General features: G+C 37.1%; 2 protein-coding genes across 2 annotated transcripts; one reads left to right on the top strand and one right to left on the bottom strand.

Moving 5' to 3' along the window:
• Positions 1-267: 267 nt before the first annotated feature.
• On the bottom strand, positions 268-10117 carry LOC117293518 (testis-specific gene 10 protein-like). The gene is made up of 6 exons (XM_033775867.1): positions 10112-10117; positions 9341-9526; positions 5328-5537; positions 4398-4454; positions 3364-3448; positions 268-548 (listed from the first exon to the last, which is right to left on the bottom strand). The coding sequence occupies exons 1-6, from the start codon at positions 10115-10117 to the stop codon at positions 268-270; spliced, it is 825 nt and encodes a 274-aa protein (XP_033631758.1).
• A 268-nt stretch (positions 10118-10385) lies between these two features.
• On the top strand, positions 10386-22783 carry LOC117293847 (testis-specific gene 10 protein-like). Its single transcript, XM_033776306.1, has 8 exons — positions 10386-10411; positions 14231-14440; positions 15323-15525; positions 16340-16444; positions 19274-19515; positions 20638-20668; positions 21943-21988; positions 22548-22783. Exons 2-8 carry the CDS (start codon positions 14294-14296, stop codon positions 22716-22718), a joined length of 945 nt encoding a protein of 314 aa, XP_033632197.1. The 5' UTR covers positions 10386-10411; positions 14231-14293; the 3' UTR covers positions 22719-22783.
• The last annotated feature ends 4450 nt before the right edge of the window (positions 22784-27233 follow it).

Consider the following 27233-nt stretch of genomic DNA (forward strand, 5'->3'; position numbering starts at 1 on the left):
CTCAACTGCAGTTTGAATTCTACTCAATGCATATAAAAATTACAAATATTTCTGCTTCAGAGATGTATTTAAGATTTGATGTTCCAGTCAGAGAAGAAAATAAATTAGGATACCTCCACAACATGAAAGAGACTTTCTAAAGAGCTACTATTCAAACAAAGTCGTTTCCTGACACTTAAGTTTGCGCCATTTTTCCACTCACCAACCGCGATAAACTTAACTGGGGCACCATTATAAGACCCTGGTCCTTGTCAGCACTTTTGTACATTATCCATTTTCAAAACCATCTAAATACTCATCCGTACTTCGGTCTGGTGATGATGACCTGTACCCAGGTGAGGATTTCAATATTGACCTCTCCGGTGACCTTCGACCTGACCTGCTTGGTGAGAGTGCCCTCCGTGTTGGAGAGGATGGTCTATGGGGGCTTGAGGATCTCCGGGTGGAGCTGTTATGATTCGACATCAATGAGGTTCTTGTGAAACTGGAATTGTCTGCGATGGTTGGAGAAAGAGTTGTTGACCTCCGAAACTCTTGTGATATTCTCTCTGATAGGTTCATAAAAATATAATAAGAAATATGTTAACAATTTAGTGGTGCTTTGATTTAAGATATATATATATAAATTTGGTTTGCGGTAACACCATGTGTGTATCTACTTGCCAAGTAGATCTTGTTCTAGTGAGAATTGTCTTGCTTTATATTCTACTACCACAGAGTACATTTTCGATAATTCGGGAGACTTCTCAGTACTGAAAAGAACTGTCCTGCTTTTCAACTTTACCTGGGTGGAAGGTATAGAAAATCAGCCGGGAACTACTTTTGCTTTTGTAATGGTGGTGGATCGAGGGGACTTCTTGTTATTAACTTCACTACCATGGAGTGGGTTCTTAATTGGTCTCACTGTTTTAACTAGGTTGCTCTAGTCATCGTCAGGAGACTGAAGAGTTGGAGAGATACAATTCAGTTTCATCCCACAACCAAAAACTATATAATTTGCATCTCATTACGGTCGTTTCACATCTGGAAAATAAGAGATTGTATATACAATATTAAGGCCAGTGAAATTCCTTATTCTCTGTGTATGAACTGGCTTATAGTTTAAACATACTCATGAAGTAGTCTTGAACTTTTCTTTCAAACACTTATTCTAGCATGATGAAGCTTTTGAGCTTAAAGGGAAGGTACACGTTTGGCAATTACTCAAAACAAATATTAACTAAAAAACGACTTGGTAACGAGCATTGGAGAGATGTTGATAGTATAAAACATTGTGAGAAACGGCTCCCTCTGAAGTAACGTAGTTTTTGAGAAAGAGGTGATTTCTCATTAAAATAACAAAATACTTCTAGCCAGCAGTCTTTTATTCCTATCTGAAAGCATACAAATTCGTTCAACAAGGGTGTTATTTCTCATCATTTTCTCGCAACTTTGATAACCAATTTAGCTCAAATTTTCACAGGTTTGTTATTTGTTCTTATGTTGGGATACACCAAGTGAGAAGATTGGTTTTGACAATTACCAATAGTGTACCTTCCTTTAACAGTAAAGCAATAACAATATACAAATGCCTTCAATGACTTAGCCTACCAATGACTATGACAATTTTCTTTCGTTGCTCCATTTTTTTGGAATAATCATCCTGTGCATATTCACCAGGCTAGTTCTTTACACTGTTTTAAAGACACAGGACATTATTGGTCATTGTCAAAGACCAGTCTTCTCACTTGGTGCAACTCAACATATGCATAAAATAACAAACCTGTGAAAATTTGAGCGTAATTGGTCGCCGAAGTTGCGAGATAAGGGGCCATTCATAATTTTCAGTGTTTTAAAATTTCGATTTCTTTTCCAAAGATTTTTGACCCACCCACCCACCCCTAATTTCGATTATAAAAACATTGATTTGTTATGTGCAGTATTTAAAATAAAACTACATGTGGTTGCATTATGCATACTTGCATGGTACTTGTACGTGTGCTGCATCATGGATGTTATTAATGCACATTCGGGCCTAGCACGGACCGCAGTCCCAGTTATTGTAGCCCTGGGCTAAAACTTTTATCAACTTTTATTGTGACTGAAACCCGTGAAGATCAGTGCCATTCAACAGAGGCCAGCTATTCCTTAGATTTGTCAACCCCCCTAAATAAAATATTTGTTGTTTATCCAAATTAACAGTATCGCCGCCCCCAAAAAAAGGGGAAGGAAAAAAAAAAGGCTAAATACAAAAATTGTGCAGAATTTTTTTGTGTGGAGGATTACTTTTCTTCAAAGTGCATGAACAAACTTTTCAGTTTACTTCACATTCACATGAGGTACACAGGAGATGTTGCTGGTTAATGTGGAGGTATGATTGTGTCAGAATATTTCCCCAAGAAAATTAATTTCCGGCTAAAATGATGTGCAAAATTCTCCGCTCATGACTTCTACCTGATGTGGTCGAGTCTATGCACGTGGGGCGCATTCAACAAATTTGCTGAACGGATTGGGACAAACTTGTGCGCAATTCGCGTTTTGCGCTCTGCCGAATTCAGAATATTATCAGCTGAATCTGGTGAGAGAGCAAAAGACTGCGCAATCTGCAAATTTGTGCTCTTTTTGTATGCCAGCCCAAGTTGATAATTCTGAAAAACTTCACGCAATCTGAAGATTGTGCATTATTATGTATTGTTGTGTTTTGCCTGTCCGGCCCTAAGCGTGAGAAAATGGTTGCGTTGCGAAAGCGTGAGACTTGCTTGGTCTGCAGTTGCTACCTCCATGGAAGGCAAGTAAAACAATCTAGCTATTTTTTTTTTTTTGAAAAGTGAATTTCGATTAAGAAATATTTGAAAAAGAGGCTTTTGACTACCCACCCACTAATTCGAAAAGAAATCAAAATTTTGAAACATTGACAATATTGAATGGCCCCTAATAATGAAATAAAAAACGACCTTGTCACTTGAAGTTGTGTGCTTTCAGATGCTTGATTTCAAGACCTCAAAATCTAATTCTGAGGTCCAGAAATCAAATTCGTGGAAAAATACTTCTTTCTCAAAAACTACATTACTTTAGAGGGAGCCGTTTCCCACAATGTGTTATACCATCAACAGCTCTCCATTACTCGTTACCAATTAAGTTTTTATGCTATTATTATTTTGAGTAATTACCAATAGTGTCCACTGCCTTAAGCTTCTGTTAAAAACTCACTTGTTTGAAGCTGCTTTTTTGTGACCTGCTTACTTGTATTGTCTCTTTCACTCATTGTATATTTTCTTGTTCTCTTTATGTGCTTAGAGGCTTTTGCAAAAGGCGCTTTACAAATGCCTTTATTATTATCAATATTTTTATGACAAAAAAGGACTCACTTCTCAAAGCGCTCACTGGTGAGCTGTCTCTGACTTCTCCAAGTCTGCTCCAGCTGAGCAGCTCTGGATCTTAAGGTCTGAAGCTCACGACTCTGGCTTGCCTACATTTAGAAGAGCAAAGAAAACCAACAAACCAGATATGTATTCTTTATCACTATACATATATACCTGTTTGGAATCAGTTTGTAGCACAAATCTGCATACTATGCGTTACCCACACCATAAAAAATATTGAGTACAACAGTTACATTCAAACAACACTTACAAATAATCTTTCTTACAAATAATCTCTCAAAACAATTATCCATTTTTGTTTGCTGAATTATTCCCCAAGCTTTCAACTGGAGCAAAAAAAAACAACACAAAAATGAATAGATGTAGATAAAAAAGGCCTGTATGCTTAAACTGACTAAACAAAATATAAAATGCAAGACTTTTAGGATATGAATGCGGTTTAATGAACTTCAGCATCCTTTGTTGTCATCCCCATTCTGAAACAATTTCACTGGCTCCTTTTCTCTCAACGAATCATCTTCAAGCTGATGCTCATTGTCCACAAAGCACTAAGCCATCAGCGGCAAGGCTCCCCACTATATCTAAGAACTACTTCAAGTTTACACTCCATCAAGGAATCTTCGATCAAGTTCCATGCTTCTCCTCATTGAACCCAAGTTTCGACACACCGGGGGTGACAGGTCTTTTCTTCAGCTGCACCACATCTCTTAGATCTTGTCTTCGTACCACAGATTCCAATATCTTCTCAAAACTTATCTTATCTCAAAGGTTTTCAAGGACTGGTTTATTTGTTTCTGTTTTCTTTTGTTTTTGGTTTGACTTCACCTTAAACACCCAGCAGGGATGTGCGCATTACAAGTCTTTATTATGATTATATTATCTTTAACTTACACTTTGCTGTCGGCTAAAGCCAATCTGTCTTTAACCAGTTGAATCTCTGATCTGTGTTCTTGACTGTCCAACTGGGCTTGGAATTCCTTTTCCGGTTGTTGGACAGGAGAGTTTCCAAGTTGCGTACCGATGCTCTCTCTGTACCAACTGGTTCCGTAGCATCTCTATCTCACGTCGCTGGTCATCCACTGATGACTCAAGCTGTAAAATAAATCACATTTAAATATCAGGCAAAAATTTGTCGTGATTTAAATGCTTTAAAATGTGTAATTTCCATTGACATAAGGCCTTCTCACACTACAAAAATTCTCTGTGTTGGACACAAATACGATCCGTGTAATGTGGACTGACCTTTTCATACATCTTTTCAACACGGTGTTGATCTGGATAAAGCGTTTATTCGTGTTGAAACCAACCCTGCTTGGGGTTGGGTGAGAATTGTCAATTCGTGTCAAAACTTTCACCACGGATCGATTACCTCTGGGTTTATTTTTTAAATTGAAAAGCACGTACATAGAAGGAGCCGCTAAAAAAAAATCCGCAAAGCATCACTACGCACCAAGATGCACCATGATTCACCACGTTGCATCGCAACGCCTCCTGATTCGATCCGTGTAAGACATTGCAGTTTGAAACGAAAACACATTACACGGATGAAAAGTTACACGTGTACCTCAGAAGCTGATTTTGCGCAGAGCTAGTGTGAAAGCGAAGCAGTTTGTATCCGTGTTGAAATTTTAGCGAGTCAACACGGACCCGATCCGGATAAATTTTGACACTATATTGTGAAAAGGTCTATAGTCTTTTTGTTGAGTAATTAAACTGACTTGGAACGATAAAAATTATGGAGCTTATGATTAGGTTGAGAGTAATAAAATAATAATAGTTTCTATTGATACTGCGCTAAATACAAGCGCTTAATCTAAGCGCTATGGTGCTGGTGTCCTCGAAGACTACAGTAAGTTAGGGCAACAACTCCAAAATACGAAACAAATTTACAAAAGTTATGCAATAATGAAAGCAGAAATAAATAAGAGAAAGATAAACAAATTAACAGAACTTAACAATAAGTACCTGCTCAGTGTCTATATTTCTGGTTGTGAGTTGACGAGACATAACTTCCTTAGTATTCTCTAGCTTAATACAGAGATCTCTAACAGCAGTAAGATCCTGCACTAGAGACGTCTTCTCGTCCTGTAGCTGTCGTATACTCTCCTCCATGTTAGCGAGAGATCTGGTTAGACTCGACACTTGTAGCTCATAGGCTTGCTCTGTGGACACATGCTAAGAAAAATACAAAGGTTATTATTGTATATGATTTGAGTCATGCATGGTGAGGTATCCGTATATATTTGGTTTGCGGTAACACCATGTGTGTGTCTACTTGCCAGGTAGAGTTTGTTCTTAAGAGAACTGTCTTGCTTTATATTCTACTACTGGGAGTAGATGTTCGGATTTTCAGGAGACTTCTCAGTTCTGAAAAGAACTGTCCAGCTTTTTGAAGTACTACATTGTACCTGGGTGGAAGGTAGAAAAGCTGCCAGGACTACTACCTTAGCTTATAGAAGGTAGAAAAGCTGCCAGGACTACTACCTTAGCTTATAGAAGGTAGAAAAGCTGCCAGGACTACCTTAGCTTATAGAAGGTAGAAAAGCTGCCAGGACTACTACCTTAGCTTATAGAAGGTAGAAAAGCTGCCAGGACTACTACCTTAGCTTATAGAAGGTAGAAAAGCTGCCAGGACTACTACCTTAGCTTATAGAGGGTAGAAAAGCTGCCAGGACTACTACCTTAGCTTATAGAAGGTAGAAAAGCTGCTAGGACTACTACCTTAGCTTATAGAAGGTAGAAAAGCTGCCAGGACTACTACCTTAGCTTATAGAGGGTAGAAAAGCTGCTAGGACTACTACCTTAGCTTATAGAAGGTAGAAAAGCTGCCAGGACTACTACCTTAGCTTATAGAAGGTAGAAAAGCTGCCAGGACTACTACCTTAGCTTATAGAAGGTAGAAAAGCTGCCAGGACTACTACCTTAGCTTATAGAAGGTAGAAAAGCTGCCAGGACTACTACCTTAGCTTATAGAGGGTAGAAAAGCTGCCAGGACTACTACCTTAGCTTATAGAAGGTAGAAAAGCTGCCAGGACTACTACCTTAGCTTATAGAAGGTAGAAAAGCTGCCAGGACTACTACCTTAGCTTATAGAGGGTAGAAAAGCTGCCAGGACTACTACCTTAGCTTATAGAAGGTAGAAAAGCTGCCAGGACTACTACCTTAGCTTATAGAAGGAAGAAAAGCTGCCAGGACTACTACCTTAGCTTATAGAAGGTAGAAAAGCTGCTAGGACTACTACCTTAGCTTATAGAAGGTAGAAAAGCTGCCAGGACTACTACCTTAGCTTATAGAAGGTAGAAAAGCTGCCAGGACTACTACCTTAGCTTATAGAAGGAAGAAAAGCTGCTAGGACTACTACCTTAGCTTATAGAAGGTAGAAAGCTGCCAGGACTACTACCTTAGCTTATAGAAGGTAGAAAAGCTGCCAGGACTACCTTAGCTTATAGAAGGTAGAAAAGCTGCCAGGACTACTACCTTAGCTTATAGAGGGTAGAAAAGCTGCCAGGACTACTACCTTAGCTTATAGAAGGTAGAAAAGCTGCCAGGACTACTACCTTAGCTTATAGAAGGTAGAAAAGCTGCCAGGACTACTACCTTAGCTTATAGAAGGTAGAAAAGCTGCCAGGACTACTACCTTAGCTTATAGAAGGTAAAAAGCTGCCAGGACTACTACCTTAGCTTATAGAAGGTAGAAAAGCTGCCAGGACTACTACCTTAGCTTATAGAAGGTAGAAAAGCTGCCAGGACTACTACCTTAGCTTATAGAAGGTAGAAAAGCTGCCAGGACTACTACCTTAGCTTATAGAAGGTAGAAAAGCTGCCAGGACTACTACCTTAGCTTATAGAGGGTAGAAAAGCTGCCAGGACTACTACCTTAGCTTATAGAAGGTAGAAAAGCTGCCAGGACTACTACCTTAGCTTATAGAAGGTAGAAAAGCTGCCAGGACTACTACCTTAGCTTATAGAAGGTAGAAAAGCTGCCAGGACTACTACCTTAGCTTATAGAAGGTAGAAAAGCTGCTAGGACTACTACCTTAGCTTATAGAAGGTAGAAAAGCTGCTAGGACTACTACCTTAGCTTATAGAAGGTAGAAAAGCTGCCAGGACTACTACCTTAGCTTATAGAGGGTAGAAAAGCTGCCAGGACTACTACCTTAGCTTATACTTGTTATAGAAGGTAGAAAAGCTGCCAGGACTACTACCTTAGCTTATAGAAGGTAGAAAAGCTGCCAGGACTACTACCTTAGCTTATAGAAGGTAGAAAAGCTGCCAGGACTACTACCTTAGCTTATAGAGGGTAGAAAAGCTGCCAGGACTACTACCTTAGCTTATAGAAGGTAGAAAAGCTGCCAGGACTACTACCTTAGCTTATAGAAGGTAGAAAAGCTGCCAGGACTACTACCTTAGCTTATAGAAGGTAGAAAAGCTGCCAGGACTACTACCTTAGCTTATAGAAGGTAGAAAAGCTGCTAGGACTACTACCTTAGCTTATAGAAGGTAGAAAGCTGCTAGGACTACTACCTTAGCTTATAGAAGGTAGAAAAGCTGCCAGGACTACTACCTTAGCTTATAGAGGGTAGAAAAGCTGCCAGGACTACTACCTTAGCTTATACTTGTTATAGAAGGTAGAAAAGCTGCCAGGAACTACCTTAGCTTATAGAAGGTAGAAAAGCTGCCAGGACTACTACCTTAGCTTATAGAAGGTAGAAAAGCTGCCAGGACTACTACCTTAGCTTATAGAGGTAGAAAAGCTGCCAGGACTACTACCTTAGCTTATAGAGGGTAGAAAAGCTGCCAGGACTACTACCTTAGCTTATAGAAGGTAGAAAAGCTGCCAGGACTACTACCTTAGCTTATAGAAGGTAGAAAAGCTGCTAGGACTACTACCTTAGCTATAGAAGGTAGAAAAGCTGCTAGGACTACTACCTTAGCTTATAGAAGGTAGAAAAGCTGCCAGGACTACTACCTTAGCTTATAGAAGGTAGAAAAGCTGCCAGGACTACTACCTTAGCTTATAGAGGATCGTTATTGTTTCAAATGTTTAGACTAGCTTGCTCTAGTTATTGTCAGGAGACTGATGAAATGTGAGAGAATTGGGTCTATTTATAGGAGTTTAGAGGTTTGAGTGTAGAGTCAGTCATTGGTCTGATTGGCTCATTATTATTGTACTGTATTGTTATTTCATTCCAAAACTAGAACAGACCCCATAACCCTTGGGAGGTTAACATCAGTATAATAATCACTAACAATTAGCGAAGAAGTCGTACGGAAAGCTAGGAGTGTTATCTTAAAATGAAACAAACATTGGCTTAACCTTATCACACAGTTTATTTTCCTTTTAAAATGGTACATAAATAGATATTTGGCAACGTACATGTAATTAAGGACAAAATTTGATTCTTTAGGCACTTCAAATTTCAAGGTTTATTGTTGACTCATTTTTGCTTTAAAAAAGTTAAACTTCAACAATCTTTTCTCGTAAATCTACATAACAATTTTTGTTGGGGTGTCTCTTGTGTATGTTTGACAATAAACGGTTGGGTCAGTCAATTCTTTCTCTTAGTTTTACCTTTGTGAACCCCGGTTGAACATTGGATCAGATCCCTGCATGTGGGTTTTGTTTTCAGTCACTACCTGATTATGTGGGTTTTCCCCCATTTGGGGTCATCTTCCCACATCTAAAACCGAACATATTTCACTTCCTATATATCCATCCTTTTATTGGTAATTGCCATGATGGGGTATCTCTCTGTCTAGCCTATTTCACTCCACTGCAGGAGGAAAGCCTCTTCATCAATTCTCCACCTCACTCTATCCTGCCCTGTCTGTTACCAAGCAATGCCCCTATATGTACTTAGTTCACCTCTCCATCTTCTGTTTTTGTTGTCCGGTTTCTTGGAGTCCAAGAATAATTGTGTAATAAATAAATAAATAAATAAATAAACAAACAGAATTATTTTAACGTTGTACACTACCTGTTGGACATCCCTTTCTAATAGTAGTAATTTCTCGCGTAGTCTTTTCATCTCTGAGTCTCTAGTCATTAATTCTATCTTGACTGTAGATGACTCTCCTGATCTTTGAGATGCTTCCGTCTCCCAACGCTGCGCTTCCGTCGTAGCTGAGCGATAGTTCTCTAGTAGATCTCGGTTCTCACGCTCCTGTAAGACAAATCAAATACTTTTTACTTCTAAAGAAAACATTAAGGTTCAAAGTACGTTAATCAAAATTTATCCAATCCGAGCATTGCCCACAAATTGTTCAGCCAAAATGTGTGTTAATTTTACAGATGCCTAACACCTCCAAGCCGTATTTAATTAGACTAAAAGTCAATATTTAGAACGGCTCTGTTTATTGAGGTATTTAATAATAATAATATATAATAATAATAAAAATAATAATAATAATAATAATAATAATAATGATAATAATATAATAAATAATAATATAATATAAATAATAAAATAATAATAATATAATACTAATAATATAATTAATATTATGATTATATTATATTATTATTATATATTATTTATTATTATTATTATATTATATTATTTTTATTATTATCATATTATTATTATTATTATTATTATTATCATTATTATTATTATATATATTATTATTATTTTATTATATTATTATTATTATATTAATAAATACCTCAATAAACAGAGCCGTTCTAAAATATTGACTTTAGGTCAATTAAATACGGCTTGGAGGTGTTAGGCATCTGTAAAATTAACACACATTTTGGGCTGAACAATTTGTGGGCAATGCTCGGATTGGATAAATTTTGATTAACGTACTTTGAACCTTAATGTTTTCTTTAGAAGTAAAAAGTATTTGATTTGTCTTACAGGAGCGTGAGAACCGAGATCTACTAGAGAACTATCGCTCAGCTACGACGGAAGCGCAGCGTTGGGAGACGGAAGCATCTCAAAGATCAGGAGAGTCATCTACAGTCAAGATAGAATTAATGACTAGAGACTCAGAGATGAAAGACTACGCGAGAATTACTACTATTAGAAAGGGATGTCCAACAGGTAGTGTACAACGTTAAAATAATTCTGTTTGTTATTTATTTATTATTTATTTATTACACAATTATTCTTGGACTCCAAGAAACCGGACAACAAAAACAGAAGATGGAGAGGTGAACTAAGTACATATAGGGGCATTGCTTGGTAACAGACAGGGCAGGATAGAGTGAGGTGGAGAATTGATGAAGAGGCTTTCCTCCTGCAGTGGAGTGAAATAGGCTAGACAGAGAGATACCCCATCATGGCAATTAGCGCCAATAAAAGGATGGATATATAGGAAGCGAGAATATATGTTGGGTTTTAGATGTGGGAAGATGACCCCAAATGGGGGAAACCCACATAATCAGGTAGTGACTGAAAACAAACCCACATGCAGGGATCTGATCCAATGTTTGAACCGGGGTTCACAAAGGTAAAACTAAGAGAAAGAATTGACTGACCCAACCGTTTATTGTCAAACATACACAAGAGACACCCCAACAAAAATTGTTATGTAGATTTACGAGAAAAGATTGTTGAAGTTTAACTTTTTTAAAGCAAAAATGAGTCAACAATAAACCTTGAAATTTGAAGTGCCTAAAGAATCAAATTTTGTCCTTAATTACATGTACGTTGCCAAATATCTATTTATGTACCATTTTAAAAGGAAAATAAACTGTGTGATAAGGTTAAGCCAATGTTTGTTTCATTTTAAGTTAACACTCCTAGCTTTCCGTACGACTTCTTCGCTAATTGTTAGTGATTATTATACTGATGTTAACCTCCCAAGGGTTATGGGGTCTGTTCTAGTTTTGGAATGAAATAACAATACAGTACAATAATAATGAGCCAATCAGACCAATGACTGACTCTACACTCAAACCTCTAAACTCCTATAATAGACCCAATTCTCTCACATTCATCAGTCTCCTGACAATAACTAGAGCAAGCTAGTCTAAACATTTGAAACAATAACGATCCTCTATAAGCTAAGGTAGTAGTCCTGGCAGCTTTTCTACCCTCTATAAGCTAAGGTAGTAGTCCTGGCAGCTTTTCTACCTTCTATAAGCTAAGGTAGTAGTCCTGGCAGCTTTTCTACCTTCTATAAGCTAAGGTAGTAGTCCTAGCAGCTTTTCTACCTTCTATAAGCTAAGGTAGTAGTCCTAGCAGCTTTTCTACCTTCTATAAGCTAAGGTAGTAGTCCTGGCAGCTTTTCTACCTTCTATAAGCTAAGGTAGTAGTCCTGGCAGCTTTTCTACCCTCTATAAGCTAAGGTAGTAGTCCTGGCAGCTTTTCTACCTTCTATAAGCTAAGGTAGTAGTCCTGGCAGCTTTTCTACCTTCTATAAGCTAAGGTAGTAGTCCTGGCAGCTTTTCTACCTTCTATAAGCTAAGGTAGTAGTCCTGGCAGCTTTTCTACCTTCTATAACAAGTATAAGCTAAGGTAGTAGTCCTGGCAGCTTTTCTACCCTCTATAAGCTAAGGTAGTAGTCCTGGCAGCTTTTCTACCTTCTATAAGCTAAGGTAGTAGTCCTAGCAGCTTTTCTACCTTCTATAAGCTAAGGTAGTAGTCCTAGCAGCTTTTCTACCTTCTATAAGCTAAGGTAGTAGTCCTGGCAGCTTTTCTACCTTCTATAAGCTAAGGTAGTAGTCCTGGCAGCTTTTCTACCTTCTATAAGCTAAGGTAGTAGTCCTGGCAGCTTTTCTACCTTCTATAAGCTAAGGTAGTAGTCCTGGCAGCTTTTCTACCCTCTATAAGCTAAGGTAGTAGTCCTGGCAGCTTTTCTACCTTCTATAAGCTAAGGTAGTAGTCCTGGCAGCTTTTCTACCTTCTATAAGCTAAGGTAGTAGTCCTGGCAGCTTTTCTACCTTCTATAACAAGTATAAGCTAAGGTAGTAGTCCTGGCAGCTTTTCTACCCTCTATAAGCTAAGGTAGTAGTCCTGGCAGCTTTTCTACCTTCTATAAGCTAAGGTAGTAGTCCTAGCAGCTTTTCTACCTTCTATAAGCTAAGGTAGTAGTCCTAGCAGCTTTTCTACCTTCTATAAGCTAAGGTAGTAGTCCTGGCAGCTTTTCTACCTTCTATAAGCTAAGGTAGTAGTCCTGGCAGCTTTTCTACCTTCTATAAGCTAAGGTAGTAGTCCTGGCAGCTTTTCTACCTTCTATAAGCTAAGGTAGTAGTCCTGGCAGCTTTTCTACCCTCTATAAGCTAAGGTAGTAGTCCTGGCAGCTTTTCTACCTTCTATAAGCTAAGGTAGTAGTCCTGGCAGCTTTTCTACCTTCTATAAGCTAAGGTAGTAGTCCTGGCAGCTTTTCTACCTTCTATAAGCTAAGGTAGTAGTCCTGGCAGCTTTTCTACCTTCTATAAGCTAAGGTAGTAGTCCTGGCAGCTTTTCTACCTTCTATAAGCTAAGGTAGTAGTCCTGGCAGCTTTTCTACCTTCTATAAGCTAAGGTAGTAGTCCTGGCAGCTTTTCTACCTTCTATAAGCTAAGGTAGTAGTCCTGGCAGCTTTTCTACCTTCTATAAGCTAAGGTAGTAGTCCTGGCAGCTTTTCTACCCTCTATAAGCTAAGGTAGTAGTCCTGGCAGCTTTTCTACCTTCTATAAGCTAAGGTAGTAGTCCTGGCAGCTTTTCTACCTTCTATAAGCTAAGGTAGTAGTCCTGGCAGCTTTTCTACCTTCTATAAGCTAAGGTAGTAGTCCTAGCAGCTTTTCTTCCTTCTATAAGCTAAGGTAGTAGTCCTGGCAGCTTTTCTACCTTCTATAAGCTAAGGTAGTAGTCCTGGCAGCTTTTCTACCTTCTATAAGCTAAGGTAGTAGTCCTAGCAGCTTTTCTACCTTCTATAAGCTAAGGTAGTAGTCCTGGCAGCTTTTCTTCCTTCTATAAGCTAAGGTAGTAGTCCTGGCAGCTTTTCTACCTTCTATAAGCTAAGGTAGTAGTCCTGGCAGCTTTTCTACCCTCTATAAGCTAAGGTAGTAGTCCTGGCAGCTTTTCTACCTTCTATAAGCTAAGGTAGTAGTCCTGGCAGCTTTTCTACCTTCTATAAGCTAAGGTAGTAGTCCTGCAGCTTTTCTACCCTCTATAAGCTAAGGTAGTAGTCCTGGCAGCTTTTCTACCTTCTATAAGCTAAGGTAGTAGTCCTGGCAGCTTTTCTACCTTCTATAAGCTAAGGTAGTAGTCCTGGCAGCTTTTCTACCTTCTATAAGCTAAGGTAGTAGTCCTGGCAGCTTTTCTACCTTCTATAAGCTAAGGTAGTAGTCCTAGCAGCTTTTCTACCCTCTATAAGCTAAGGTAGTAGTCCTGGCAGCTTTTCTACCTTCTATAAGCTAAGGTAGTAGTCCTAGCAGCTTTTCTACCTTCTATAAGCTAAGGTAGTAGTCCTGGCAGCTTTTCTACCCTCTATAAGCTAAGGTAGTAGTCCTGGCAGCTTTTCTACCTTCTATAAGCTAAGGTAGTAGTCCTGGCAGCTTTTCTACCTTCTATAAGCTAAGGTAGTAGTCCTGGCAGCTTTTCTACCTTCTATAAGCTAAGGTAGTAGTCCTGGCAGCTTTTCTACCTTCTATAAGCTAAGGTAGTAGTCCTGGCAGCTTTTCTACCTTCCACCCAGGTACAATGTAGTACTTCAAAAAGCTGGACAGTTCTTTTCAGAACTGAGAAGTCTCCTGAAAATCCGAACATCTACTCCCAGTAGTAGAATATAAAGCAAGACAGTTCTCTTAAGAACAAACTCTACCTGGCAAGTAGACACACACATGGTGTTACCGCAAACCAAATATATACGGATACCTCACCATGCAATGACTCAAATCATATATACAATAATAACCTTTGTATTTTTCTTAGCATGTGTCCACAGAGCAAGCCTATGAGCTACAAGTGTCGAGTCTAACCAGATCTCTCGCTAACATGGAGGAGAGTATACGACAGCTACAGGACGAGAAGACGTCTCTAGTGCAGGATCTTACTGCTGTTAGAGATCTCTGTATTAAGCTAGAGAATACTAAGGAAGTTATGTCTCGTCAACTCACAACCAGAAATATAGACACTGAGCAGGTACTTATTGTTAAGTTCTGTTAATTTGTTTATCTTTCTCTTATTTATTTCTGCTTTCATTATTGCATAACTTTTGTAAATTTGTTTTATCGTATTTTGGAGTTGTTGCCCTAACTTACTGTAGTCTTCGAGGACACCAGCACCATAGCGCTTAGATTAAGCGCTTGTATTTAGCGCAGTATCAATAGAAACTATTATTATTATTATTACTCTCAACCTAATCATAAGCTCCATAATTTTTTATCGTTCCAAGTCAGTTTAATTACTCAACAAAAAGACTATAGACCTTTTCACAATATAGTGTCAAAATTTATCCGGATCGGGTCCGTGTTGACTCGCTAAAATTTCAACACGGATACAAACTGCTTCGCTTTCACACTAGCTCTGCGCAAAATCAGCTTCTGAGGTACACGTGTAACTTTTCATCCTTGTAATGTGTTTTCGTTTCAAACTGCAATGTCTTACACGGATCGAATCAGGAGGCGTTGCGATGCAACGTGGTGAATCATGGTGCATCTTGGTGCGTAGTGATGCTTTGCGGATTTTTTTTTAGCGGCTCCTTCTATGTACGTGCTTTTCAATTTAAAAAATAAACCCAGAGGTAATCGATCCGTGGTGAAAGTTTTGACACGAATTGACAATTCTCACCCAACCCCAAGCAGGGTTGGTTTCAACACGAATAAAGCGCTTTATCCAGATCAACACCGTGTTGAAAAGATGTAGTGTGAAAAGGTCAGTCCACATTACACGGATCGTATTTGTGTCCAACACAGAGAATTTTTGTAGTGTGAGAAGGCCTTATGTCAATGGAAATTACACATTTTAAAGCATTTAAATCACGACAAATTTTTGCCTGATATTTAAATGTGATTTATTTTACAGCTTGAGTCATCAGTGGATGACCAGCGACGTGAGATAGAGATGCTACGGAACCAGGTTGGTACAGAGAGAGCATCGGTACGCAACTTGGAAACTCTCCTGTCCAACAACCGGGAAAAGGAATTCCAAGCCCAGTTGGACAGTCAAGAACACAGATCAGAGATTCAACTGGTTAAAGACAGATTGGCTTTAGCCGACAGCAAAGTGTAAGTTAAAGATAATAATAATCATAATAAAGACTTGTAATGCGCACATCCCTGCTGGGTGTTTAAGGTGAAGTCAAACCAAAAACAAAAGAAAACAGAAACAAATAAACCAGTCCTTGAAAACCTTTGAGATAAGATAAGTTTTGAGAAGATATTGGAATCTGTGGTACGAAGACAAGATCTAAGAGATGTGGTGCAGCTGAAGAAAAGACCTGTCACCCCCGGTGTGTCGAAACTTGGGTTCAATGAGGAGAAGCATGGAACTTGATCGAAGATTCCTTGATGGAGTGTAAACTTGAAGTAGTTCTTAGATATAGTGGGGAGCCTTGCCGCTGATGGCTTAGTGCTTTGTGGACAATGAGCATCAGCTTGAAGATGATTCGTTGAGAGAAAAGGAGCCAGTGAAATTGTTTCAGAATGGGGGATGACAACAAAGGATGCTGAAGTTCATTAAACCGCATTCATATCCTAAAAGAGTCTTGCATTTTATATTTTGTTTAGTCAGTTTAAGCATACAGGCCTTTTTTATCTACATCTATTCATTTTTGTGTTGTTTTTTTTTGCTCCAGTTGAAAGCTTGGGGAATAATTCAGCAAACAAAAATGGATAATTGTTTTGAGAGATTATTTGTAAAGAAAGATTATTTGTAAGTGTTGTTTGAATGTAACTGTTGTATGACTCAATATTTGTTTATGGTGTGGGTAACGCATAGTATGCAGATTTGTGCTACAAACTGATTCCAAACAGGTATATATGTATAGTGATAAAGAATACATATCTGGTTTGTTGGTTTTCTTTGCTCTTCTAAATGTAGGCAAAGCCAGAGTCGTGAGCTTCAGACCTTAAGATCCAGAGCTGCTCAGCTGGAGGCAGACTTGGAGAAAGTCAGGAGACAGCTCACCAGTGAGCGCTTTGAGAAGTGAGTCCTTTTTTGTCATAAAAATATTGATAATAATAAAGGCATTTGTAAAGCGCCTTTTGCAAAAGCCTCTAAGCACATAAAGAGAACAAGAAAATATACAATGAGTGAAAGAGACAAATACAAGTAAGCAGGTCACAAAAAAGCAGCTTCAAACAAGTGAGTTTTTAACAGAAGCTTAAAGGCAGTGGACACTATTGGTAATTACTCAAAATAATAATAAGCATAAAAACTTAATTGGTAACGAGTAATGGAGAGCTGTTGATGGTATAACACATTGTGGGAAACGGCTCCCTCTAAAGTAATGTAGTTTTTGAGAAAGAAGTATTTTTCCACGAATTTGATTTCTGGACCTCAGAATTAGATTTTGAGGTCTTGAAATCAAGCATCTGAAAGCACACAACTTCAAGTGACAAGGTCGTTTTTTATTTCATTATTAGGGGCCATTCAATATTGTCAATGTTTCAAAATTTTGATTTCTTTTCGAATTAGTGGGTGGGTAGGTCAAAAGCCTCTTTTTCAAATATTTCTTAATCGAAATTCACTTTTCAAAAAAAAAAAAAAAATAGCTAGATTGTTTTACTTGCCTTCCATGGAGGTAGCAACTGCAGACCAAGCAAGTCTCACGCTTTCACGCAACGCAACCATTTTCTCACGCTTAGGGCCGGACAGGCAAAACACAACAATACATAATAATGCACAATCTTCAGATTGCGTGAAGTTTTTCAGAATTATCAACTTGGGCTGGCATACAAAAAGAGCACAAATTTGCAGATTGCGCAGTCTTTTGCTCTCTCACCAGATTCAGCTGATAATATTCTGAATTCGGCAGAGCGCAAAACGCGAATTGCGCACAAGTTTGTCCCAATCCGTTCAGCAAATTTGTTGAATGCGCCCCACGTGCATAGACTCGACACATCAGGTAGAAGTCATGAGCGGAGAATTTTGCACATCATTTTAGCCGGAAATTAATTTTCTTGGGGGAAATATTCTGACACAATCATACCTCCACATTAACCAGCAACATCTCCTGTGTACCTCATGTGAATGTGAAGTAAACTGAAAAGTTTGTTCATGCACTTTGAAGAAAAGTAATCCTCCACACAAAAAAATTCTGCACAATTTTTGTATTTAGCCTTTTTTTTTTCCTTCCCCTTTTTTTGGGGGCGGCGATACTGTTAATTTGGATAAACAACAAATATTTTATTTAGGGGGGGTTGACAAATCTAAGGAATAGCTGGCCTCTGTTGAATGGCACTGATCTTCACGGGTTTCAGTCACAATAAAAGTTGATAAAAGTTTTAGCCCAGGGCTACAATAACTGGGACTGCGGTCCGGTGCTAGGCCCGAATGTGCATTAATAACATCCATGATGCAGCACACGAGTACAAGTACCATGCAAGTATGCATAATGCAAACCACATGTAGTTTTATTTTAAATACTGCACATAACAAATCAATGTTTTTATAATCGAAATTAGGGGTGGGTGGGTGGGTCAAAAATCTTTGGAAAAGAAATCGAAATTTTAAAACACTGAAAATTATGAATGGCCCCTTATCTCGCAACTTCGGCGACCAATTACGCTCAAATTTTCACAGGTTTGTTATTTTATGCATATGTTGAGTTGCACCAAGTGAGAAGACTGGTCTTTGACAATGACCAATAATGTCCTGTGTCTTTAAAACAGTGTAAAGAACTAGCCTGGTGAATATGCACAGGATGATTATTCCAAAAAAATGGAGCAACGAAAGAAAATTGTCATAGTCATTGGTAGGCTAAGTCATTGAAGGCATTTGTATATTGTTATTGCTTTACTGTTAAAGGGAAGGTACACTATTGGTAATTGTCAAAGACCAATCTTCTCACTTGGTGTATCCCAACATAAGAACAAAATAACAAACCTGTGAAAATTTGAGCTAAATTGGTTATCAAAGTTGCGAGAAAATGATGAGAGAAATAACACCCTTGTTGAACGAATTTGTATGCTTTCAGATAGGAATAAAAGACTGCTGGCTAGAAGTATTTTGTTATTTTAATGAGAAATCACCTCTTTCTCAAAAACTACGTTACTTCAGAGGGAGCCGTTTCTCACAATGTTTTATACTATCAACATCTCTCCAATGCTCGTTACCAAGTCGGTTTTTTAGTTAATATTTGTTTTGAGTAATTGCCAAACGTGTACCTTCCCTTTAAGCTCAAAAGCTTCATCATGCTAGAATAAGTGTTTGAAAGAAAAGTTCAAGACTACTTCATGAGTATGTTTAAACTATAAGCCAGTTCATACACAGAGAATAAGGAATTTCACTGGCCTTAATATTGTATAATACAATCTCTTATTTTCCAGATGTGAAACGACCGTAAATGAGATGCAAATATTATATAGTTTTTGGTTGTGGGATGAAACTGAATTGTATCTCTCCAACTCTTCAGTCTCCTGACGATGACTAGAGCAACCTAGTTAAAACAGTGAGACCAATTAAGAACCCACTCCATGGTAGTGAAGTTAATAACAAGAAGTCCCCTCGATCCACCACCATTACAAAAGCAAAAGTAGTAGTTCCCGGCTGATTTTCTATACCTTCCACCCAGGTAGAAGTTGAAAAGCAGGACAGTTCTTTTCAGTACTGAGAAGTCTCCCGAATTATCGAAAATGTACTCTGTGGTAGTAGAATATAAAGCAAGACAATTCTCACTAGAACAAGATCTACTTGGCAAGTAGATACACACATGGTGTTACCGCAAACCAAATTTATATATATATATATCTTAAATCAAAGCACCACTAAATTGTTAACATATTTCTTATTATATTTTTATGAACCTATCAGAGAGAGAATATCACAAGAGTTTCGGAGGTCAACTCTTTCTCCAACCATCGCAGACAATTCCAGTTTCACAAGAACCTCATTGATGTCGAATCATAACAGCTCCACCCGGAGATCCTCAAGCCCCCATAGACCATCCTCTCCAACACGGAGGGCACTCTCACCAAGCAGGTCAGGTCGAAGGTCACCGGAGAGGTCAATATTGAAATCCTCACCTGGGTACAGGTCATCATCACCAGACCGAAGTACGGATGAGTATTTAGATGGTTTTGAAAATGGAGTAATGTACAAAAGTGCTGACAAGGACCAGGGTCTTATAATGGTGCCCCAGTTAAGTTTATCGCGGTTGGTGAGTGGAAAAATGGCGCAAACTTAAGTGTCAGGAAACGACTTTGTTTGAATAGTAGCTCTTTAGAAAGTCTCTTTCATGTTGTGGAGGTATCCTAATTTATTTTCTTCTCTGACTGGAACATCAAATCTTAAATACATCTCTGAAGCAGAAATATTTTGTAATTTTTATATGCATTGAGTAGAATTCAAACTGCAGTTGAGAACAATCCGACGCTGTGCAACTTCCAGCTAGTAAAAAGATACAAAGTGTTTTTATGCATGGTAATCCCATCTCTGGCATGTATACTTGTCATCAAACCAATTTTACATTCAGCATGAACAAAGACAATATTACTAACCCATGATTATTTTTCTTCTAGTTGTATTCCATTTATTTCTTCTGGTACATAATATTTGTGTGTAAATTAATATCAAACAGGGAAGTGCTCATCATCTTACATTGTGCGAAGAACAATTTTGTATTTAATCACCAAAGCAAAACGGGGTTTCCTATCATTCAAAAACCAAGCACAAAAAAGTATGCAATCATAAAATACATGAACAAATTTCTAATATTTTTCTATAAATTTAAAAGCGGCTACGTTCAAAGTTTCTCTATATATCACTAATTTATCTATCTAACTAACGTCCCACTCATCTTTATAGGGGTCTGTACTCTGTATACGCTTGGTATGACTCTGAAAAGGAAAGGCAATCAAAACCTTAATGGTGTTAAGAAGCCTACAGCATAATTGCATATTGAGATACATTTTACTTCAAAAGATTGCGATCCTTATCCCCCAAAATTTTGAATCTGAGAAGCATTACGGGTCTCGTAGTGTATTCAAATTGCAGATCACTCTTCCTGCGTGGCAATATCTCAAAAACACTCCCACCTTTCTAAAATGTAATTCTCAAAAGAAAGTTTCATGGTTTCAGTGGGTTCCAATTATCAAACACAAACATGTACAGTCCCTTGAAGTTCCTAACTATCTTACTAACATCATCTACGTGTTTTTCTAACGATCATATTAAAGGACGCTGTCCATTCATCTGTTGTAGGACCAGGTAATCACATTTACACTAGGCCTGGACGACTAGTGAAATTTACTACTCAACTAGTCGTGCTTCAAAGAGTCGCGACACTAGTCGCCCAGGCCTAACTTAAACCTTGTGTTATTCTTGTAAATTGTTTCACTTTCTTTATTTTAAACATTCATTATCTCTCCCACCTGCCAGTGTTTATTGTGAGGTCCTACTTCTATTTCTTTTCCTATCTGAATTTATTTACAGTCTGTTGACCCCAAATTATTTCTTTTCAACAGTAGCTGCATGTTCCGTACTTTGTTGGATTGCTTTGTGTATATTTTAATTTAAATGATTAGCTACATTTTCATATATAAATCAGCTAATTCATAATTCATTGATAAATTTGTTGTAGAATACCCTTTCCCACCTTCCAATTGGATTAATTTTGTTTTTACTTGTTTATTTCAGGGATGTGATTTCTCTGTTTTTATTCAGAAATACATTTTTTTTTTTTTTTTTTTTTTACCAGAGATAAATGTACGTAAAGCAGGCGTCGCACTCGGGAAGCTTTTGCGTTCGCAACCTGCCTGCCTTTCACGCTTTGCGCTGGCAAGCTTTCACGCTTTGCACCTGCAAGCTTTCACGCTTTGCGCTCTCAAGATTTCATGCTTTTCGCTCACAAGCATTTACGTTTGCGCTCATAGTGCAGTTTTTTTTCAAGATCCTAGCACATGCCTGATATTTTTGTTGTACTTGGTTGTTTATACTATATAATTTTAAATCTTTAGACATACACAATAGTTACAAGTTGTACAGGGGCTGTCAAGGTTAAAACAAAAGTATAAAACTGTCATCAAAAGATGTGTAAAACCAGACTCCTGCCAACGATAAAAATATAATTATACAATATAAAAAGGAGATTACACTGAAACATTTTAGAATCACACAATCGAAATCATTAAAACACAAGCAAAACCAGACTATTGAAAACAAAAAACTAGCGATAAGAGGAAGGGACAACAATTGAAAATAAAAAAAACATAGAATGGACTAAAAACCCTCAGAAAAAAATAAAATAAAATAAAATTGGCACAGAGTGCACCCTCACAGAGTCAAGCCAACCCACTGGGCCCGAGGACAATGATAGCAGAGAGCCTCCCCAAACACCACCCAAAAAAGCACAAAGACCCCTTAGACAATTGTTAAAGAAAACAACAATAAATATGTTACTATAAACAACAATAATTATTAACTATAAATAACAATGTGCAATAATTTTTATTCACGCTGGTCTTGAACTTTTTTATCTTCAGGGTAAAGACTGGGAGGAGATATAGAAGACAGCAGCTTAAAACATTGGTAAGATTTAAGACATTAAAAAAAGTATGATCGTCAGAAAGCTGACAGTTTCATTCAATAGAAATAAAAATGGCAACATGACTTTGTGAATTTTATTACATTTTGATACACACCACCTGCAATGTTTTCCAGAAGTTAACCTTGAAATGTTTTGATACCTTTTGTAGATAAAGTTTAGGGCCATGACATGAATCCCAACTCACTGTGATTCAAGATGTATGTAATTTTATTTATCTGTGGAAGTTTTTGAGAAAAAAAGGTGAAAATCATGGAACAATGTTTCTGTTTCTTTATTTTTGTCTCACTGAGACGATTTTTTTTTTTTTTGAGAATTATTTTACTCATTTATAAAAAAATACAGCACCTCAGCAAGTAATATTTTAATGGAAGATTTTTATCAACATCAGTAAATCTGTGGTTATTTGTGTTTTGTGTCATACAAGAAGTACCCAAACCCTTTAAATGATAAATACTTTTATGTCAAATTTTCACTAATTGCCCTTGAGTGTTTTAAAGTAATACAAAAGATTATTGGCTTTCCTTTTTCTATCTCAATCAGTGTGTTCTACAGGATCAACTAAGACGGAAACTGAGTGAGTGCCACTGCAGGCTCCTAGCAGGTCTACAACCCAGCCCACTTGGGTCATCATCTTATACTCCTTGTAACATCACCTGTCGTTGGTGCATCCAGGAGGATATTGAAAGAGGTTTACCTTCACAACTATCTTAGATGTTTGAGGCATTGCATGGTGAGGTATCAATGTATATTTGGTTTGCGGTAACATCATGTGTGTATCTACTTGCAGGTAGATGTTGTCCTTTTGAGAACTTGTCTTGCTTTATATTCTACTACCGCAGAGTAGATTTCGGGAGGAATTCGGGAGACTTTTCAGTTCTTATTAACATTCTTATTAACAAGTTTATTTAGTGAAGTTTATAAGGAGAAGTCCCCTCGATCCACATTAGCTGAAGAAGAAGTCCTGTAAATTTTCTACCTTCCGCCCGGGTAGTAATTAATTAGCAGGACAGTTTTTTTGCAGAACTTAGAAGTCTCCCGAGTTCCGAAAGTCTACTTTGCAGTAGTAGGATATAAAGCAAGACAAGTTCTCAAAACAAGATTATCAAAACAAGATTATCTACCTGGCAAGTAAAAACACACATGGTGTTACAGCAAACCTAATTATATATTATTTAAGTTGTTGAAAAAGGAAAGTGAACAATTTGGCAGGAACTGTTTTCTCTGGTTTGTTTGTCATAGAATCTCAAGTATGCATTCCATTAGAGTCTGTGACTGCTGCTTTAAAGTGGTCCATGTTTTTAGCTTATTCAGGGTAGTATACATTTTGTTGTTGAAGATTTTTTTAGAGAAATTTGTATTTAAAATTAAAATAGCCAAAAAGTAGTGGAAATGGAATTCCTAAATTTTCTGTTGGGAAATCTGTATCAAAATTGGTAATTAAAAAATTGAAGAGAGGGAAATGTTTCTTGCTGATTAGAGCACAGGGGTGGATTTCACACAAAGTTAAGACTTGTCTTATCTCGAGTTAGGACAAGTAATTGAGGATGAGTCTTAAGTTTTTAAGAACTCCTAAATAGTTCCAACTCCTAAAGAGTTCTAGGACTAGTCTAATTTACCCCAGGGCCTGTTCTTTGACAGACTTTCCTTTTATGTCAAGGTGACCACTTTGGCACCCACCCTTCTTAGTGTACATAATTGTATTTATATTCAACAATAAACTTTATAATTATCTTATTCTTATTATTTTGTGCTCATATTTGAAGTATTAAAGGAAACATTCCTTAAAGGAACGTTACAGAATTGGTAAGAAACAAAAATCGTGAAGATCACAGATTTACATTAAACTTACACGGTCTAATGATGATGATAGTTAAAAACATCCATTGAAATTGTTCTGTCTGAAATGTCATTTTTTATGAGAAATAAATAATCTAACTTCGTTTATTGGATATTTATCACTCAGTGAGCGTTTTATTCATTTTTATTTTGGCATCGATGCAATGCAAAATTTGTAATCGGTTTTTCACTATTCTCTCGTGACCCAGATGTCCGATCGATATCAAACTTCTACAGTTTTGTCAGTTAATGTATATGGTGAATTACATAAAGTGCTTACACTGCCAGCAACTGTTTTGTTAGCAAAAACCAATTCTGTAATGTTCCTTTAAGGATGAAAAGTACCCCCATTTTTAGCTTGCACGTTTGTCTATAGTTGAATTTTTTTTTAAACACATTCGTATTGTCTGATGCTAAAATTTGGATTTGAATTTAAATAAAGTTTGCTTTACAAACTGTATGTATTGTCCTACCTCAGAATTTAAGAAATTGTTTTAATATCTGAGCTGACATCACTTATAAATTTGTTCACTTCGAGTTATATGAAGTGATTAGCTGGAATTTAAATTTTGATTTCAGACTTTCAAATTACCATTTAATGTTTGTGCCTCAATGTTTGCAAATGGATCACCATTAAATTTATCAGGAAAATGTATTTGATTAACTTTTTTTAACAATATTGATGAATTTTCTCAAGTAAAAAAAAACGTTTTGAGTCACAGTTGATTTTTTTAATTTATTTTTGTTCCGTTTTGTATTTTAAAATCTACACGTACTTAGAAGTATCATAAAACAATAAACACTGAAGAACTTGCCATTTTATATTTGTGTACATGCATATTATTGTCATGTTTTGTTGAAATTATTTATTGTTTAGTTATAGACCTTTACACATTCTTGACATAAAATTGAGTTCTGTGTGTTTTTGCCTACTAGTACTGTCAAGCTATGTCACTACAATATTGTACAAAGTTCTCTCAAAGCCTACACATTTACAATGGCAACGTATCCATTAAAGGAAAGGATGGACACTATTGGTAATTACTCAAAATAACGGTTAGCATAAAAACTTACTTGGTAACAAGCAATGAAGCGCTGTTAATAGTATAAAACATTGTGAGAACGGCTCCCTCCCTCTGAAGTAGCATAATTTTCGACAAGTTTTTATTGTGACAAGGGTGTTTTTTCTTCCATTATTATCTCGCAACTTCGACGACCAATTGAGTTCAAATTTTCACAAGTAGAGCTGAAATATTAATTGGGATGCAAAAGAAAATATGTTTGGATTGTAAATCAGTATCAATGGGTCACCTTCCTACTCAACGTGTATTAAAAACAAACCGACATAAACTAAACAAATGCAGTTTGAACAGATAGCAAAAATACACGATCTTGTAAAATTGTCATGAATGAATTATCTTAAATGTCCACCTTTCATACATTAATTGTTTTTAAATGTTGGCCGGTCGTGACTTATTAAATAAATATCGCTTGATAATAATAAAATAGAATGTTTTATTGGTTGTCGTTTGTTAAAACTATATACTCCAGTCGGTTCATCTGTTATGGCATGAGATACCAAAATAACTATAGTATTTGGGGGTATACCTTTGTACATTACAAACATTGGTGACCATAAAAACTTACTTGATAAAGGGAAGGTACACGTTTGGTAATAACTCAAAACAAATATTAACTTATAAACTTACTTGGTAACGAGCATTGGGGAGCTGTTGCTAGTATAAAACACTGTGGGAAACGACTCCTTCTGAAGTAACGTAGTTTTTGAGAAAGAGGTAATTTCTCACTTAAATAATAAAAGACTTCTAGCTAGAAGTCTTTTATTCTTATCTGAATGCACACAAATTCGTCCAACAAGGGTGTTTTTTCTTTCATCATTTACTCGCAACTTCGATGACCAATTGAGCTCAGATTTTCACAGGCTTGTTATTTGATGCATATGTTGAGATACACCAAGTGAGAAGACTCATTATTGACAATTACAGTTGTGCAGTTAGAAGCACTGCAGCTGTTAATAATGTTCAACGTTTTAAGAAGCTGCTCTATGGAAATTAGTAAAGGAGAAAGGGATTCAAACAAATTTAATTCGAAAACGTTTCTGCATGATACGTTTCTCAGATTGTATATTCCAGTTACAGAATATTCTCTCTGTGTGGACATAAACGCTCAAGATTTTTGCCGATATCTCAAGATTCGAAAATTTTGTATATATCTATATTTATAATTAAACAATCTATCCACCAACCAGTCAACAAAAATATGTAAGATTAGTGATTGGAATAGATTGTTCTTATAATGGCTAAATGGGTTCTACTCAAATCGTGATAGCTTACTGCAATAAGAAAAAAATTGTATGATACCATTGGTCAAAGTTACACAGATCTTTAGCATCTTATCTGATGATGACGAATTTATTTTCCTTATGAGCTCTCAGGATAAAGCCATTTTGAATTGTGTTGCGAAGTACATATTCTCTACTTTTAACATAAAAGTAGATTAAATGAGACCCAAATATAACCCAAATATAACCTAATATTGTTCTTGCTAACCTCTCCGTCTTTGTTGTATTATAAGGTTTTGTTTTAATTTTATTTTTATTGTTGTAACCCTTCCCCAGGGTATGGGATTTGTTCCGTTTTGGGGAATAAAAAAAAATTAATTATGAAAAAATCATCTTTGAATGTTACTTTGTAGATAACAAATAAATCCCATGTCCCCATAGAGTTATTATATAAGAACATGCCCCATACCAGCAAACGGCCTTGCGTATACCACGCACGTCGTGAGTGCGCAACACGCCCAACTCTCAGCCAATGAAAAGTCTTACTTTGACCCTGAAGAGGGCGCTGTTTACGTTTTTTGACGTCAGCTAAAATGCAGGGTTTCCATTGGTGGGAAGTTGTGGTATTCCAGAAGAGAACATTAATCTCTAAACGCGCGCATCCGCGACTGGTGGCGCGGTTTGTACGCATACGTTACCAATGGGTACACATGCAGGAAAATAAACAGAACATGCTTCATATTTCAATTTGCTGTTGCTAGTGCAAGATATACGATTTGCAGCTTTTCAAAGTTTCAAAGTTTAACAGTTCTGCATCTTATCAGCAAGATAAAAACGGACCGAAAATGAGTGACGTAAACCCAGGAGGTAAGACACGTGTCTACTACAACAATTAGTACAGTTATTGCTTTTTAGAAACATAAATTCAGATCTGCTTTTGGTTGGACTCGAGCAGAGAAATTTTACCAGTGTTTTTTTTTTCTTCATGTTTATGGTTCAACTCATTTCAATTTAATAAACAAAACATTATTTCCAAATTGGCATATCTTCAAAAGACGAGCAGAGTAGGCCTATATTGTTCGAAACGT

The sequence above is a fragment of the Asterias rubens genome, chromosome 8, assembly GCF_902459465.1.
Source record: "Asterias rubens chromosome 8, eAstRub1.3, whole genome shotgun sequence".
In the NCBI taxonomy this organism is placed as follows: Eukaryota; Metazoa; Echinodermata; class Asteroidea; order Forcipulatida; family Asteriidae; genus Asterias; species Asterias rubens.